The sequence below is a fragment of the Vollenhovia emeryi genome, unplaced genomic scaffold (assembly GCF_000949405.1).
Source record: "Vollenhovia emeryi isolate VEMERY1.0 unplaced genomic scaffold, V.emery_V1.0 DF939148.1, whole genome shotgun sequence".
NCBI classification, from domain to species: Eukaryota; Metazoa; Arthropoda; class Insecta; order Hymenoptera; family Formicidae; genus Vollenhovia; species Vollenhovia emeryi.
Genome location: NW_011967218.1, coordinates 439413 through 457816, shown reverse-complemented (window position 1 = coordinate 457816; position 18404 = coordinate 439413). Strand labels below are relative to the sequence as shown.

Below are 18404 nucleotides of genomic sequence, written 5' to 3'. Positions count from 1 at the left end.
GAGCGCGTGGCAAGATGTGACCGCCTGGCGATCGATATTGCTATGCGCACATCTCGCCACGCGCTCGAATTGGGCGGTAGGCCGGCCTAAGACAACGATTTTTAATAATTAATTACTCGTTAACTATTACGAAAATTGCAAAATGGTACAGGACTTTTCCGTTCATCTCGATCCGTTCTACGTTCTCAAAAATTTTGTCGGATATGGAAAGACTCACCCTGTATATAGAATCCTAATATACATATGTTTCGCATGCAGAGTGACTTGTGAGAAAAGATTAACAATATGAGAGTGACGATATATCGGTCACAGGGTGAGGAAAGAAAGCGCGTACGAGAATGTGCCCAATTCGGTTTCGGAATGGGAGTCGCAAAACGTGGCACGTGCTTTCGATAAAATTTCCCGGGCGTACATTTACATCTCCCGCGCTATAAACTCTATTAGAACATTACGGTTTTATGATTGCACGTGCGGCCGGATCATCCACTGGATCGATCGAATATGAACGTGCATGTGCACGTGTGTGGGTGGCTGTTGCGCCGCTCTATATATTATTTCAAGTGCGGTATCTATAATTCACATTCGTCTGTAACAATGCTGTCGACGTGTCTTGGATATATATCGTTCGACGTGCAATCGCGGGGCGCACAAATGCAAAGAAATATTTCTCCGCTTCCCTTTCAGGCTGCCTGCCAGCTGGCGATCGGTCAGCGGATACGTGGCCGTGATTGATCATCGGGACGAGAAGGATTTCATGTTTCGTCGCGGCGTGCGATTGCCAGGAAATCGAGTGTCACGGAAGAGACGCGCGATCATCGTCGGAAGATTGAATCTTGGCCGCGGGAAGATAATTAATTCTTATTGTTGATGGTCAAAAGCTACCGTCGCCAATATCTCTGCCCTCCGCCAAAGGTCCCGCTCAAAAATCTCACGAATAAAAATCGGGGTCTTCTACACTCTGGTACACTTTGGTAAAAATACCATACAGTCGCCAAAAATCGCCTAAAGCTACACTTTTGCACATACAACAATGGTCTCATCGGACCATAAAAATGACGGGTGTGCGGATGGGATTGACGCAAAACTAAACAGAAGACAGAGTGAGCCTATTAGTTGCACTATGTCTAACAGCGATTTCGGTTGCTTGCACTAGTGCGCACTGAGTGCACACTAAGGCTTGTTTATAGTCAGTTATATTTAACTTTGTCTTAAATGTTCAAAGAGAATTTAGTCAAAAAATGATCCCGTGTAAACGTTGCACGGGCCATTTTTCTGGATAAGAAATATTGCCAGAGGTGTTTAAGATGATCTTTAAATATAACAATCGCCTGGAAACGAGGCTTAGTGCGCACTAGCGAAACCAACCGAACTCGCTATAAACGACGCGGAGACACCAACGAATTAGCGGACTTGAAAATTAGCCGACTTGTGTCACGCGTTCGGACTCGCGTAATACGGCACGGGGACAACCGCGACGCGGAATCGTGCGATTTTATTAAGAGAGACCAAAAAAAAAGCTGGCTTTAACGACGAGACGAGTCGAGATTCCACGTAGAGATTCCCGAGGGCCTTCTCGCGGAAAATGAGTCTTGGTGTCTGGAACAGTATTCGCGGCATTTCCCGCGCCAACAATATAATAATGCCGAGGAATGACTAGCGAATGCGCGATTACAGTGAAATAGCGAGAATGCCTTGACGGGGCTCGGTCTGGCCACCAATTCCGCGCGCCTCTTCCAACCCCGTTCGATCGTTGAGCAAAATTCCGACTCGTATCGCACGCGCGAGCGTACATTATTATATGAGAAAGAGACTATGTGTGTATACTATATATGAAATTCAGCGTGAGGATATTGACGTTGGTATAATACGGGCCGTGTGCGTATGTATATGTTACACAATTAAGTCCATTGTGTGCCTCGCGCACGTGCGAGAGAGCCCAATAATTCCGAGAGATTGTTCGACTCGTCTATTGAACTCTACAGCACCGTCGATATCGCACGAGCCGTAATCGTCTCTACCGTCAATCAACCTGCTGGAGATCTCGCCGGCGACGTTGACGTTGACCAAATGGCAATCGAGAAAAGTATCCTCGCGGTTGTATGCGAGAGAACGTGACGCGTTTCCCAGAAACGAATATGAATTTTCCGAGTTACCGGAACGCGAAGTTTCTTTTCCGCAGAATGCGCGATATGATGTCTGAATTTTCAGGAGGATTAAAGCAATGAAACTAGAGCCGGCGAACAGATAACACGGTGGACTTTTTCCGGTGAATTGATAAAATTAAAGTCTCCTCTGATATGACTTTAGATAGGGAATACAATGCGCAATGGGATGAAAAAGATATTCAAGCTCATACGTTACATATTCAGTATTTAACTTGAGCTAATTTCAGTCCACCGATAACCCATGCTGGTAAATATAATAATTCAATTGTGTATCTAATAATCGGAAGATGAATCAAAGATGCATGTATCTCTTCAAAGCAACTGGTATATTTTAAGCTAAATATTATTCTAGCCGGTACAACGTCGGTATAACGGAGCCAGCCATCGGCTGTGCATACATTCTTGTGTGCACTATATGAATAACAATAGCACCGTTTCTTCCACTCTAGCAATGTAAGCAGAATATTACAATATTACGATAAACGCCTCTCACGTATGTATCGTGAAACGGAAGCGAAGGTAAATGGGAAATGACGGGATTGATCGAGTATTTAATTAACAATCCTCATTTTCAGCCGAGCGTTTAGATAGCGTCGAGTTGAATAAAAAAAAGAGAAGTTAAAAAACGGAGACGTACTTTACCACTGATAAAAATGGACATCTAGATATTTGCAGTGCAAGCCGGCCGATATTTTTTCGCCACGTTAAATGTTATCTCGACACGCTATTTTCCTCCTTCCGCTCGAACGATTAACGTTACCGAAATTTGAGATTGATATCCCTTCTCGAATGAGCTTCCTGGCCTCTTTGGCACCTGGCCCTTTTCGTTAATCGATCCTTCAATATAGCGCGACGTAAATGGGTTTCGGGTTCAAAAACGGAGAAAGCTACGGACACTTTCGGGAATGTATTGAATTTCTTAATTGCGACGTGCCGTTTTAATGTCGTGCGCTGTTCTCACGGCAGGCAAGTTACTGAAAAATCTTCGCGCACAACTTCTCGCGCAGAATATTGCGTATATAATTTAAAACGATAAAGCACAAAAAATAATGTTAATTTACTGACGTGAGGTTAATCAAATGTGCGAATTTACGTGGATACACTGTGAAAAAAGTATGTAAAATTACATACGTAATAAGTGTAGCGATTACGCTACTAATAACCGAAATATATACATTTATGTACTTTCACAAAATTTTTTACTCTGTTGCGTAAATATTTGTCTGCACTTGATCAAAAGTACAAAAAAAATTGTAAAATTTAAAGGCAAGCAGTTTACTTATTATATAAGGTAATAATTTCACCTACAAGGTGTAAATTTACTGACGCACGTAAATATACACCTTTAATAGACGACTCCAATATTACCCAGTATAATAGTTGCAACTTTACATGTACTTTTTTTTACAGTGTAGAATCGTAGCGTTGACATGTTAATGGCAATATTGGAACGGCATCAAAGTTTGTTCTTAACTCGCTTTCCCTTTTGTTACTCGTGCTGTTCACTTTGTTATAAATTTGTACACGCACAAATATTAATGTAGAGCGTGTCGGAAGTGTATGCATAATTTCGCATTTACCTTGCACTCCTGGTCTACATTGTTCAACTTATTAATCAACTAATCTGTATATTCTAAGTCTTTCTTATTTCTCTCCAAAGTTCGGTGCAATTTGATTGGAAGATCAATATGACGTTTCGTGTTTTCCTTTCGATACGTACATGTATCGAAATATATTTGATAATATATATAATACATAAATCTATCCACGTGCGGAATCAATAAGAGATACACGTTGCTGCGATATTTCTAAAATGGAAGCACAATGGTATGACTTTTTGTCAATCGTCCATTTCTTTGTGTACTTATATTTTTCTTCCAACATTGTGTTCCATCAGTGAAATATTATTTCCTGTAGTTGCACTCTTCACTTTTTACTGCATTTTCAAAAATATTTTAGCTGCACGCTGAACTCCCATCGCGAGTACAATTAAAACTTTCTACTTTCTCCAATCAATTCGTTAAAAAATAAAACCTTAGCGCGTAGAGATTGTAAAATTTAAATAATAACACATACAATAAAAGAGTAAAATAAAATCTCGCGAGAATTGTAAAATACTATTCGCGCGAAATGGTCTTCGAATAAAAAAAAAAAAGGGGGATTCATTATCGAATGACAATGTCGCGTAACGAAACTGAACAAGTTTGAAGCGTGAATGGAGTAAAAAGAAATGTCCCCGAGTCTTTCGGAATAAAACGACTCGCGGGACAACGTTGCGTCGCGACGCGGGAATTCTGGAAGAGATTTGGATGCTTACCCAACGGTCACGTCGAAGATGTTACTGCCGACGGAACTCGACACGGCCATGTCGCCGTATCCCTTTCGCGCCACGATGACGCTCGTGATGAGGTCCGGTATGCTGGTACCAGCTGCGAGGAACGTCAGGCCCATCACTTCCGGCGGTATGGCCACTGTGTCGCCGGCGACATTCGCCCACCAGACCATCAGGTACGAGTACGCCGCGATCCAGACGATCGAGCCGATGAACGTTACCGGGAAGAACTTTTTCCCTGGAAATCAAGCGCGTGGATGCGCGGTATCTGTTAGACATTCCCTGCGGTTCCTGCGGAGATTACCATTGATCGTCGCCGGAGGACCAACGTCAATGTCGGAAGTGACTTTGCAATTTTTCCCGCGGGAGCCGCGAATCGTAAAGACAAGACCAGGGTTTGCGATAGCGCGGGGTGTTTCTTTGCCCGCGGGATTATGCAGTCAGCCACGTGGCGCCAGCGTTTTATTCGCATCGCTCGGTTGTACTTTCCATTAACGGAAGTAGTTTAAGTATGCTAAGTGTGTTTGGTCGATTACCATTCTGATATCGTTGCGAGACACTGGCTGACTAGAGTACGCAGTACGAATTTGAAAAATAGTTGCTTTTACGTGCGAAAGAGTGGACGAGAGTATGAAATGTGCATTTTGATAGAAACATTTTTTTAAAATCAAGCATATATCGACGCAAAATAGAATTTGAATGGAAGAATGTACAATTGAAAGGCGTTTGCGAAGTATCGTTAAAAGTTGTTAAAAACAATTTCCGATAAATCGCATCTTTTCTTAACCCTTTGAAGAATGGCGGTAAAGGCCTTTGCACGTAAAAAAGCATTAACCGTAACTGTAATTTTAGTCCATAACCTACGGAACCTACGTAATTTTAGTCCGTAACCTTCGGAATTTTACTTGGGTTGCTCCATCTGTCTGTACGTGTTGAAAACTACGATTACGGACTAAAATTACGGTTACGGTTAACGCTTTTTTACGTGCAAAGGCCTTAACCCACGTTACCTCAAATTCTTTACTTTTTGCCCATTTAATTTCTAGTTAACGCATTTAGGTCGAGTTTTGTGCATTTTTTGGGGTATCTTTTAGCGATAAAAGAACACTTTACAAATAAGAATCTCTGAAATCGGCAAATTTTGCGCTATTTTTTATATTCTATAAAATTTGAATTCCATCTTGAATCCGCTATATTGAACTATGAAAAATCTGATAACGGGTTCGTAATCAGCGACCCCAAAAACCCTCGTGTACAAAGTTTCACAAAAAATGGTTCAATAGAACAATGTGTGCCTCAAAGGGTTAACTGATATAACAGTAGGCGAAGTCGTTCTCAGCCAGTCAGAACCGTCAGTTCGCAAACTTTAATGCCGCATTTACGTGCTTTGACGCTACAACGACGAGAATGAAGCTCGAGATATCTAATCCGTCTCGTAATCTAATCCTAATGACCGAATCTCGAGGTTTAATTCAAGAGTGACGGAAGGCTGCAGCTCCGAATGATTTTCGGGGAAATCTAATGTATATCGTGCGGATCTAATGTTACACAACTTTCTCGCACAGGCGTCCTCAACATTGACTTGTAATTATAATTGCGACAGTCTCTGTAGCAAAACACGGAGATACAAAACAAAAGTTCTCCCCCCCCCCCCCCTATTAAATTGTTTCTCATATTAATTTTGTAATCTGGATAAATGCAGGCGCGCAATGAAAGAGCTATGCGATAACTAATTCGCTTAATTTAAGTGAGATTAATTAAGTTTAGCCCGGGCAGTTTTAATTATTCGAGAAAAGAGTTACACCATGAAAGTAAATCTTAATTTGGCGCGCGCAAGTGGTCGCATTCTCGTTGAATCTGAGCGACAATATTATTTGCTAACGTTTTCATTAGTTGTACCAAGCTTATTGATATGTCGCAACGACGACTGCTTTACGTAGTATTTTCGTGGAGTCAAAACTCATCGGGGCTAAAGGAAATCGGGGGAAAGCGTATCAACGTCTGTGAAAAAGCGAACGAAACTTTGCGCGACTTGATTTATCGCGAATTTTCAACTACCTGTACAAATATTGACAGACAAGTGGCCTAACGATCTTTGATTGTCTTAATAATTGATTGCGATAACATTCATATTAATAGATGTGCAATCAAAGGCCGAGGTTGCTGAAATTCAAAGGACATATCGGAATTTTAGCTGACAATGGAGTCAGCACCGAGCACGTACGTACGGCCATCTATGCGTCTGTACATGTGCAACAATCAGTCCCCAATGCGAAATTAGCGTGTCAATATCATCTTTCGCCGTATTGTGCAACATCGCGATAGAAACGCGTTAATAGGCCGAGATAATGCAGGGGACACGTGATAAATGGTGCTTTTCAACAACGGCGTGTGCCGCCCGGAGGTTGATCTTAACATTTATTATTAAATCGATACGCGGCGTGCGCCGAAACCGACGACGTCGTAGACCACCCCGCTCATTCTCGCTTCTCCCGCTAAGGCCTTGCACTCTGGGGGGAAAAAAGACAGCAGCCCATTTTGGGGCCCACAATTAGTAATCGAATTATTTGGATTGTTCGTAACTCTAATCCCTTACGAATTTTACCCCGCGTAACTAAGAATCGCAATTAGCTATTCTATCGATATCCAAGATTTTAAGGTAACGCTAATCGATTCTCTCAATTAGCTCTGTCGATATTGAGTAACGCAACGATAACTTTCGCTTAAGAGGCACTAACCGAAATGTTAGGTTGCTCGAGGGGATGTTGGAGACGCTCTTGCACCTTTTGCACTTAAAACTGTCTGTTTCGCGAAAACATTCGTGTAATATACAAATTAAATGGCTTACGTGTATTAGCAGCTTGCTATTCCGGCTAAATTAAAGAACAATATGGCATCACTGAAGCTAAGTTTGTAAGTCTAATAAGAAATAATAGTAAGCAATATATGTAGTATGTGTGTTGCTCTATTATTTTTTATTAGATTTACAAACTTAGTTTCATTGATGCCATATTGTTCTTTCATTTAGCCAGAATAGCAAGCTGCTTTCTATCTATACACGTAAGCCGTTTAACTTGTATATTACACAAATGTTTCCGTCAACTGACAGACAACACGTCGCATGTCGCTGTCGGGTATCGGGACGTAGCAGACGGTCTCTTTTGCAAAGAAATTTTCTCATTAATCCAAATCGTAGTAACGGCTCTCGATAAAACAACTATTGAGGGAGAAAGGGCCAATGCGAGCCAACCGCAGGGCGAAATGATCCAAAGTGTAACTTTCAAATCAATTGATTAAAATATCCAAACGTTTCGATCCATTCTCGGGTCATCCTCAGCGAAGCTGGGATCAAAAAATAATACGCGGTGTTAGAAAAACCTTAATGTAAAAATTTTTTGGTTTGCAAATAAGAACAATAAATTTAACACCTGAATAGACAAATAACATACGACGCTTAAAGGACTACTGTCATCGAGAGTTATCCTCCGACAAGTTCAAAAAGTTCTCTAAATGGTGATTGCCAAAGAAGGAGTGAGAAGCTACGTTTTAACATTTCTAAGAGAACAAAGTGAATTTCAACTAACAAGAGTTCTTCAATGTCGCCAGCGATAATTAACAACGTCAGTGTTTTCTTGGCCATACCTGGCACTTTTCAATAATACAGAAAGTTCATCGCGAAAATTCACTGCAAAAAAGTCGAAATAGACGCGTAGGCAACATCTTTATACTGTTATTGCGATAAATATTATGCCTCGGTGGTGTCGAATCGGTGAGACGCCCGCCCAGAGTGCAGGGAGGTCCAGGTTCAAACCCTGGCTGAGGTAAGATTTTTCGCAATAAATTTTCTGTATTGTTAAAAAGCGCCAGGTATGGTCGAGAAATAGTGAATTTCGTTGAAAAGTTCGTTGGGAAATAAAATTTTCTCATTAAACTATCGGCTACGTCCCGACGTACGACGTATCGTAGGACAGGCCTGAGCGGCCGAGTTGTGCCGTCGCAACGTCTTCGAAGGACCCGCCATCGACGCTCTCGTTTAAAGAGAAATGTCTTATCTCCTTTCTTTACTGCTAATCTCTCGAGAAAATTACACGTCGAGACGGCGATAAGAGGGTGCAGCTTGGGCAAAGCGCAAACTCATCAAGTTAACTGTAAGTGCCGTTTAATTAGTCTCTTGTATTGATTTCCACCTCGGCGAAATCGATGGCTTGGAATCCCGAATTCCCGGAGAGTTGAGTTAATATTACCGCGGGGTCGATACCGGGCGGGGGCAAAACATCGCGCGACGTTTCAGCTGATTGATAGGATTTAATCTGATCCTGACGTTTTCGGCGGGATTGAAAAAAAAAATGCACGCGCCGATCTCGAGTTTTTTTTCCCCCCCCCGGCCGTAATTAATGGCGCATTCGCCGCGCTTTTCCGCACCTCCTTCCGTGTCCGTTCAGTTAATATTCCCAGCGCGCGGATAAGTCCGTCATTCATCAGCGAAGCGAGGCGTTAGATATGCGTGCGATTAAAACTCACAATCAAGTAGGAAATTCTGATATCACGTAAGCTTGTTGGATCCCGGCGACTTTCATTCCTTAAGTAATATGTAGATCGGATATCTATCGCGGCTCACAATTTATTGCGGTCGAGCGCGAATGGGGAGGATACACGTGAATACACGTATATTCTCCTTTAATATTAATGAGTTGCGAAATTGGAGTGGAAATTATCTTGATACATTGCCTACGTCTTAATAACGCCGTCCCATTCTCAAAGAATAGAGGCGAAGAGCGCGGGTGGAATGAAGATGGAAAGCGGAGCGGAAGGCACTGAGCCCGCAAGCTCGTAGACGTATTTGCCGATTAAAAATACTTTTGATAGATTAAATTCCCCGTCCTTGAAGGCTCGCGTATTCGTTTCATAAATATCCTAATTGACTTTTCAAGGAGAAACGGAGTTTAGGTCTCGCAGATGCAAGATATGTAAATGAAACTGCTTAATCGCTCTTGCGCTTAACAAAAGGTCTTGCTTTTGTCTTTGCTCCAGTTTTCATTTCAAGACCGATTATCCCGTTAGTGTGGCGAAACCTAATATTACTATCCGAACAGCCAGCGGTGAAAACATTGAAAGAGAAGGCCGTCGGATGAGGCATTGGCGTTGGCGCAAATATTCGGCCGCATCCCATCGATCAAATGGCTGGGGAAATTTAGTTTCACTTTTCGCAAAGCTATTGCATTAAGTTTTATATAGATATCTATATTTATTCAATATAAATGTGGGTATGTGCGCGCGCGCGCGCGCGTTTGTGTTCATTTCGCGAAATCAGAAAGAAATTACACAAACGCATAATTTTCTTAATCTTTTGTACTATACATTGCACGAAAACCCTTTCGAAACCGAGAAAAGATGATATTAGAAATCGGAAGATATTATCCGAGTGAAAAATGAGTTGTGACTTGTACACGGAGAGAATTGTTTCTTAAAATTGATGAGAGTTTTTCGAAATTGTACTAGTAAAATGTGTGCTAAAATCTCGAAAAACTCTCATAAAATTCTTGGAAGTGCCGTGTTTCACGATCACACGATTTTCCGAGAACTGATAGATTTCGAGAGAAAACTCCGCGTAGATTGATTGAACCTACACGAGCCGAATAGGAAGATGATCATTGGTTACCTCTAGGTGTTCTCGTATCCGGTAACGTCAACCAAAGAGGAAATAAGATTGGCGCGACCAAAATGTAAGTTAGCCTTTTTCTCGGGCTGCTTGGCCAGCCCATGTTCAAGGCCTCTGGAGGTTCATCCTCTTCGCCCTGCGAACAAATGTTACAAAAAGAGAGATGAGATCCCTCTGGCCGATCATCTTTTTCATAACTTAGTTTCGCAATCGGTCTAAAGTATTCGCAGGTCCAATTTACTTAATTAACGCTGCGCGGGCTGCAACGTTTATTGTTGTCCCGAACAATGCGAATGAAACGTTTATATGCCTTGTTGAACGATGTTACGAAATTCAAAGATCTAATAACCAGTTAATTACAAAGGTATGAAGTATCATTCTGTTGTACGGTCTCGTTGCAAACCGCGGCAGAATGCCACGAAGCATATTTGTTAAGTATCATCATCAGCACAGTCGCATTCAAGAACGAAATAGACGTAGTACCTTTTGTGCACTGGACTAATCCTCCTTTTGAATGTTTGTACATTGGCAGAGATCGACATTAAAAGGCGGCGTTTGCTAAAGAGGAGAAGTCGCCCCCGAGTTAACGTGGGAGATTGATCCTAATTAACGAGTGACGAAAGGAGGTTTCGAGAGTACAACGCGATTGACGGTGCGTACTCAAGTTAACGGTGTATCGATCTTTAATAAGTAATACGATTACATAATTATAAATCGGACGTTTCGGCTCCGCTTTGAGACATCTTAGCGACGCGGCAACAATTGGATCGAAATGACGAAGTGAGTAACCTCGATTTCTCGCCGGGGAACGTGAGATCATTTCGGTTTAATTATTACCGCGTCGCTGAAGATGGCTCAGAGCGGAGCCGAAACGTTCGATTCATAGAGTCCGCGTCTTATCTTAATTCCCAACATTTGTTAATTACAGTGGCGACGCCCTCGTTATTACAGATTATTTAGTTTTCAACGAATCTATCGTGTCGAACTCTTTTCACTTGTTAATTTCGTGATCGAAAGTGCCCCGTTATTTATTGGATTTATTTAGTTTAAAACTAAATAATCTGTGTAACGAGGGAATTGCCGCTGTAATTAACAAACGTTGAGAATTAAGATAAGACCCGGAAGTTTTTACAGCGCGCAACTTTCTTCGAGGACGATTAATCTCGAGTCTCGTCACTCTGTTGTGAACTTAAGCTACTCGCCGGACCGAATCATCGCGCGAGCTTTTCCCGGCGCATCGCGCGTTGTTCCCACAAATTCGCAAACTTTCGTGGAAAATCACAGGGTTGGTGACTTTCCTCCGATTATCCGTGGGAAGCGCAAGTGAGGCTGCAAATGCGCAGCGGACGGGCGAGAGATGCAGCATTGACCCAGATTCGCCGATGCATTCAAAATGAAAAGGCCCCTCTCTTCGGTCATTTAGGACAAAGCCGCCTGAGACTACTCGCTCCGTCCACGCGCCGCGATACCAGCCCCAGTGCCGGCTAATATTCTCGAGAGGACTCCGGATAGTCAAGTTCCGATTTATATTTCCGCAGAGTAGCTCTCCGAATTGCAACGACGATTACACGCCGCTCGGGGGGGGGGGGGGGGGAAATTGTCTCGACGTTCTCTGACAGTTCTCTTTGCGTCATCGTAACGATTGGCGCAACAACGATCGAACAAGAGTTCTTTTATACTATCGTTGCGAAAGCGCAGCTTTCTCTTTTACACGGCTCTTTTAAACGTTAAATGAGTGCCTGTCGGTGTAAATTAGTACTGTAAATCTTTTTCACTCGCATTATGCTAATCAAAAGCGTCGCGTTTTTATATTTCCTGTTTAATTTTCAAGCGAATTTCACGTGAAAGTGGCATTTTTTCCCGCAAATGCCGTATGCTCGATTACTATATTCGACACATGCCGATTGGCCTTTTAATTAAGAAATGCCAATTGATTATCGTTAATATGGGGGAAAATATTAAAGTTATATCAATCTTCAATTAAAAACATTTACTCCATTTACTACTAATGTAAAAAAAATGTATTTTCGTACGTGTGTCACGTAATTTACGTCTCCCTTTCATCGGGTAACAAAGAGCGTTAAGATGGAACAGCGCACTGCAAAACTGCGACTATCTTTTTAACGGAAGCCCACAGGATATCGCCGATTCAATCAGATTTGCCTGAGTAGATCTTAGTCGAAGAATCATAAAAAAAAGAAGCGAAGGGCGATGCCGGATAAGATTCGATACGGGGGACGTGCCACGCTTACATGCGATGCATTTTTTAAGTGAGTATCTCGCGTGGTATACGTGATAAATGTTAATGTAGCGATAAAAGCTCGAATGTTTGACGCAAGAAAATGACACGACGCGAACTATCGATTTAAACCGAGGGTCGAGCACGGCACGGCAATTTGTTGCCGGCGACTACTGATTCGCTTTACCGCCACAATCCTTTTTTAATTAGAACAAAAATCAGCCGCGCGTTCGTATTTTATCACGATTATCCGGCGCTTTGGCGAAAATTTTCTTTCGCGTAATTAAAAGTCGATCTAATATTTATGTTTAGCGGCTTCCAGCGGCTCAGCTGAAACGTTAAGGGATCCCTCAGCCATCTTTTTTTTACCGACACAGTCAAATGTAGTTTTTGCACTTGTAATTCTTTTATTGGCGCTTTTACGCACAGAATAATACCAGGGTAAGTTGCGGACCGCATAGCCGAATATTTTAATACTTGAAACACTATGCTTAGAAGTCTAATAAAAAAGAAATTGGTATTTGAAATTTTCAATTTGTAGTTCGTCCTAAATTCGAAATTGGCTTTATAACATTGCAAAATTCTCCCACGCGATTAAAGTACGCATAAAGACAAAACCAGGGACGTTATACGTGTTTTAATCGTGTGGAAGAATGTTGCAATTTTAGCCAATTTCGAATTTAGCACGAACTACGAATTGAAAATTTCAAATACCGATTTCGTTTTTATTAGACTTCCCTGACCCGAGTGGTTTAGGTATGAAAATGTTCTGCTATGCGGTCCGCGACTTGTCCTGGTGTTATTTTGTGCACAAAAGCCAATGAAAAGAATTACAAGCGTGCAAAAACTATATTTGACTGTGTCGGTAAAAAAGGTGGCTGAGGGATCCTCAAGCGGATCGAAAGCGGGATTTCTATTTTGTCCCCGTTATCGGATCTGTAATTCGCGACGTCGCATCAGGATCCTTCGAAGACCGCGGAGAGTCACCGAAGGCGAGATGGGGCAGCGATAAAACGACTCGTCCAAGTTGGAGGCCAACGCGACGGGAAATGAGGAGCCCTCGAATATATATGCGTTCCTATCGCGCGCTACGTGCCATGCCGTCGGGAAGAATTATTGAATATTTATCTCCGTCCGCGTCAGGGCGGGTAGAATTCTACGCCGATATCATCTGACGAGCAATACCGCTCGTTGCGTTTGTTACTCTTCTTATTGTATCGATTGCTCGCCGGCCGTTCCTTCCCCGAGGGAAGGTGAGAACAAATTTTTTCCGTCGCGGGAACGACGCGTCAAACGATGGGTGAAAAACTTATTGACCGTCAGCCTCTGTTCTTTTTTTTCTTCCCTCCTTTGACAGAGACGCGCGCGCGCCCAATCACGCAGGCCCGATCGGGCTGATTGCGAGATCCGATCGAATTTCTCCGCGAGGGACGCGGAGCCCGGCCCTCTCTCTCTCTCTCTCCTCGCGTATTTCATTCCGCGCGACGCGGCGCGTCGGATTTCGACGCAGGCAAAATAACCTTGGGTGAACTTTTCAAGTTTTCGAAGCCGACAAATATCGAGCGGCGCTCTGATTTACGATCACCAAGTTCGCGGGTGAAAATTGCGGTTGTCCCGATAAGACCTAATGGATGAACACCGCGCCGATTTATACTCGCGCGTAAAGCTAACTTTGATTACTCTGGGGACTCACCCCTAGCTATTACTCCGCGGGCCGTTTACGAGCATGATATTCGGCGGGCTAAATAGGAAGCGATATTGATTGTTTTAAATTTGGCCCAGGTAGTGACGTGATTTCGTAAGAAACGCGTGGGTACCGCGGTTATTAATTCTACTTACGGAAATCTTTTGTCGCCATTTGAAACACTCTAATCGATTGACTTTGTCTTAATCGCCGTCCCCCCGCGCGCTGGCTTTTCCCCGTAAACGATTGAAATGCTGAAACTTTTATACAGCAAGGTTGTTTCGTCCTGGTTTTACGCGATAAAATGAAGACGGTCCGAAATATATAGAGCACATCCATAACGACGTTCGACGTGCAGGTTAAAAAGGATTACTTCGCGTGATTCGCAGTATTGTGGGAATTAAACTGCCTATTCTAATTCAGGATATCCAAGTCGTGATAGAAGCAAACATTTCACAATGGAAAGTAGAACGTTACGATATCGAACTAACGTGCCCTTTTGCAATGCGTGCTCCAAGGAGCGCGACAGCCATCACCAAGTTATACTAATCCTAAAATTAGCCTATCGTACTAATTTATCGGGTCGGAAGTTATTTTTCCCTCGGAATATTCTTGAGCGATCATCGGAAAATAGCGAGGGCTCGAACGAGTCACGAGAAATGCGACGACAGATACGCTACCAGCAAATCAAGCGTTTTGTCAAGAAAAGTGGAACGACAAATTCCAATCAACGTGCTCGCGGCCTCTTTGTTTTACGACGGCAGGGCGTGCAGGGCACGGGCGATGCCGAAACTATTCCAATCTCTCGGCCCGGGGTACACCGTATAACGAATCGGATCGTAGATCCTTCTACCCACATACGGCTCTTTCCTTCACTTGCAGAAATCAACGAAGGATCATTTATAACTCGCGGACGTACCGATCGATTTCAGCAAACGACACAACCTCGTTATTGTTTGCAGCAACGTTTTTGTTCCTCCTCCTTACGTCTGCAAGATTGTACAGCAAACACATGTATAGGTGCGACAGCAAACCGTTTGCCGTGATTTAGAAATTTATAAGTTATGGCGACAAAATATTTCTAGCAAAATATTAGCGAAAATGTTTTTTTTTCCCCAGCGTGGGAAGTAAATGTCGTATTCTGATTTCGGATAGACGCGACATACGAAAAAGAGAAATCGTCATGCGAAAATGAACGCAATTTAATAGTCCTGATGCCCGCGACGATGCCGGGAATCGACGAGTCTGTCGCGCGAATTCTTGGCGCTGGCATTTCTTGCATTCGATACTTGCCGAATCGAGTCCAGCGTCGAGACCGGCGGCGATACCGCCGTTCGGAAGTTCCTGAATACCGGCGGTGGTGCCGGCGGTGGTCGTCGTAGTCGTGGTGGTGGTGGTGCCCTGCGAGCCTTGCTGCAGCTGCAGCGTCGTCTCCTTCGAGGACGCGCCGGAGTAATGGGCGGCGGTCGACGTCGCGGCGCCGTTATGCGGCCGGGTGGCATCCAGCAGCACCTTCAGCGACGCTATCGCGTGCAGCTGCGTCGCTTTCTCGTCCACCTTGCCTGAACAGCACCAGAGATGCAGGTTAATGAGGGCAGAAGCACGATGCATTAGCTCCCAACCGTGCGATTATCTCGTAGTCGAATTTACAACCACAAAATCCGCCGCGTCTCCTTCGTGACGCGCACAATTTGTATTTGCAACATCTCGACTCTTTGCATCTCTTGCGCTCTTTGCACCTAGAACCGTCACTTGATGAAAGCTTTGTGTAACACACAAATTATAAGGTTTGTGCGTAAAGATCGAAAGTGTCCCACCATTCGGACCAAATGAGAAAACAGCGTGGTATCGTTGAAATTAAGTTCAGAAGCCTAAAAAGAAATCTATTCACTTAAATAAGTTATAAGTTAGGTAATCTATAACTTATTTTAGTGAATAGATTTCTTGTTAGGCTTCTAAACTAAATTCCAATGATACCACGCTGTTCTCTCTTTTGGTCCGAATAGTCGAACACTGTCGGTCTGTACACAAAAGCCACATAGTTTGTCTAGTACACAAATGTTTTCACCAATTGACAGTTCTAGGAGCAAACGGTGCAAAATTCAGCATCCCTTTAATTCTTCTAATGGAATAATATTGGACAGCAACAAATGTATTTCGTTATTAGTTAAATAAATCGCCGCGCTTGTTTAAATATGATTTTTATAATCGATAAACGAGTGCGCAAACTTTCGTCGAAAAATCGCAAAAATATTCGCAAAACTCGACAGTTGTAAACGTAGAGATAATTTCTGCTTTGGCGTTTAAGTGACTATTGGACTATCATTGGCAAAAAGCGTAGATATATCGCGTAGACATGCGAAGATCATGTTTAACCACGCTAATTACAACGTTTACGAGCGTGTCTGAATTGTTTTGTCAGATATTGAGTCGGCTTTACCGGCGCGTGCATTAGTGCCACCGCCGTACGTCATATCGGGGCAATTCGTTGCGTTCGAGCAAACTTCGCAATGCTCGCAAATTCCGCGCTCCGCCGAGTTCCCGATCGCGATCGGAAAATAGGGAAATGTCGTTCCCGCTCGGTGTGCCTTTTGTTCTTATTTTACGCCAGGCTGAGCGCCGAGACATTTACAAAATGTCGATCTGCGTGAGCCGCGTATCAAACTTGTTCTTACTCGCATCGTCGATTTCCCCGGCGAAACGTCCGGCGTTAAATCGGCGAGATTGAAAATGCAGCTTCGAGATAATCGCAAGATACATCAAAATTCGTCGCATGCAGCTCTATGTTCTAACCTTTACTTATAATTCTACAAAACGCACAAAATACTGTCGCTCTCGTCAAGGTGTACGTACGACGGACTTACTTCTACAAAAAAAAAATCTCCAACCTTAAGGGGACAGACGTGACTCATTAATTCACTTGGAAAGTGATTCTCGATCTAAAAGTCTATCGGTCTGCGAGCATCCTTCTTGAGTTTTTGTAAACGCCATTAATTTATTATATGTCAGCGGCTTGCAATGCGAATGCAAACGTCGATTCTTCATCGTGCAAATGAAAAAGAAACAAGACTGAATTTTTTAACTCCATAACATTTTACGAGAACCTCGCGCAACCAGTGTATGCATTTTATCACAATAATCAAAATGTTAATTAATTTAAAAAACAAATAACCTCATGCATATATAATGCATCTACATTATATAAATATATATATTGTCTACAAAATTTATCGAGAACAAAAATTACCATGCAAAACAGGAGAGTTCATTTTGTTTGATGCTAAAGTCTAAGTGTATGTTTGTTTTAAAATTATACGAAAAGTCATTTCTCTTGAAAAATCGCCTTCTACCGAAATTAAACCATTGCCAAGTATTTAAATAGTAACGTTGCATAACATCGTTTCACATGAAATATAAAATGCGATAGAATTAATGGCGTATGTAATATGCGTACTATAATATTCGCTGCGTAGGTATCTAATTTCACTTCTGAAGTGATGTGCAGCATGCAGCAGAGCATAGAAATGCGTTCGCGCGGCGCCACGAAAGTTATGAAAAGTTAAAGGCAAATATTAAAATTGAAAAGAATAAGATGAATGGAAGCTTCCATTTTGCGGGGAGCGTGCATTCACTTTTATAGAAGAGTATAATTTTATCCCGGGAACAAGCTTTTAATATTTTGTTACCCGTATTTCCCGAGCCTGGTCAAAATTAACTTGCATTTAATCCAATGCGGACCAATTATTGCTGTAAATTTAGCATAGCCTAAGCCGACGGACGTGAAATATAAATACATAGATAGGAGCAGGACATTTCTCTATGTATAGATGATGCACGTCCGTTTCCGCTATATACAATCCACAGTGCGCCGTGTGTACAGATCATGCATAATTTAGAACGTACATGCTCTATAGACAGCTTTAGGGAGAGAATTCGAGAACTCGGTCTTCTCGCTAAAAGGGATCATCGTTATTTCAACAAGTAGTCGATCAATCGACATTATCTATTTCTCCGAGTGGGAAACCTTTCCGTGATCGTAAGGCTCTTCCTTCGCGTTCGTTCGTAACCTTCGTTAATAAACGAGAAGTAGAATTATCGCACGTGTGATTAGGAAATACTCGATTCAGTGAGACTTGAATGATTTCGCGGTGAGAGCGTAACGATTTTATGCGACGAATTAATCGCTTACACGTATTCAATCCATTTGACGATCATTCGAACGTTAATGGGTCTTGCGTGCAATAAAGGGAGACAAATCTGCACGATCGTATGTCACTACCTGCCCCACTCACTCGATCGCGTATATAGACGGAATATCCGTTTTG

General features: G+C 42.7%; 1 protein-coding gene across 1 annotated transcript in view; it reads right to left on the bottom strand.

Annotated features, from left to right (window-relative positions):
- Positions 1-18404, bottom strand: part of LOC105565979 (sodium/potassium/calcium exchanger Nckx30C-like) — a 36208-nt gene that overhangs the window by 3614 nt on the left and 14190 nt on the right. Inside the window, exons 2-5 of the mRNA XM_012019614.1 lie at positions 15369-15641; positions 14999-15068; positions 10157-10371; positions 4483-4735 (exon numbers count right to left, since the gene is read on the bottom strand). Coding sequence (XP_011875004.1) covers positions 4483-4735; positions 10157-10371; positions 14999-15068; positions 15369-15641 — 811 coding nt within the window. The remainder of the gene's footprint in view (positions 1-4482; positions 4736-10156; positions 10372-14998; positions 15069-15368; positions 15642-18404) is intronic.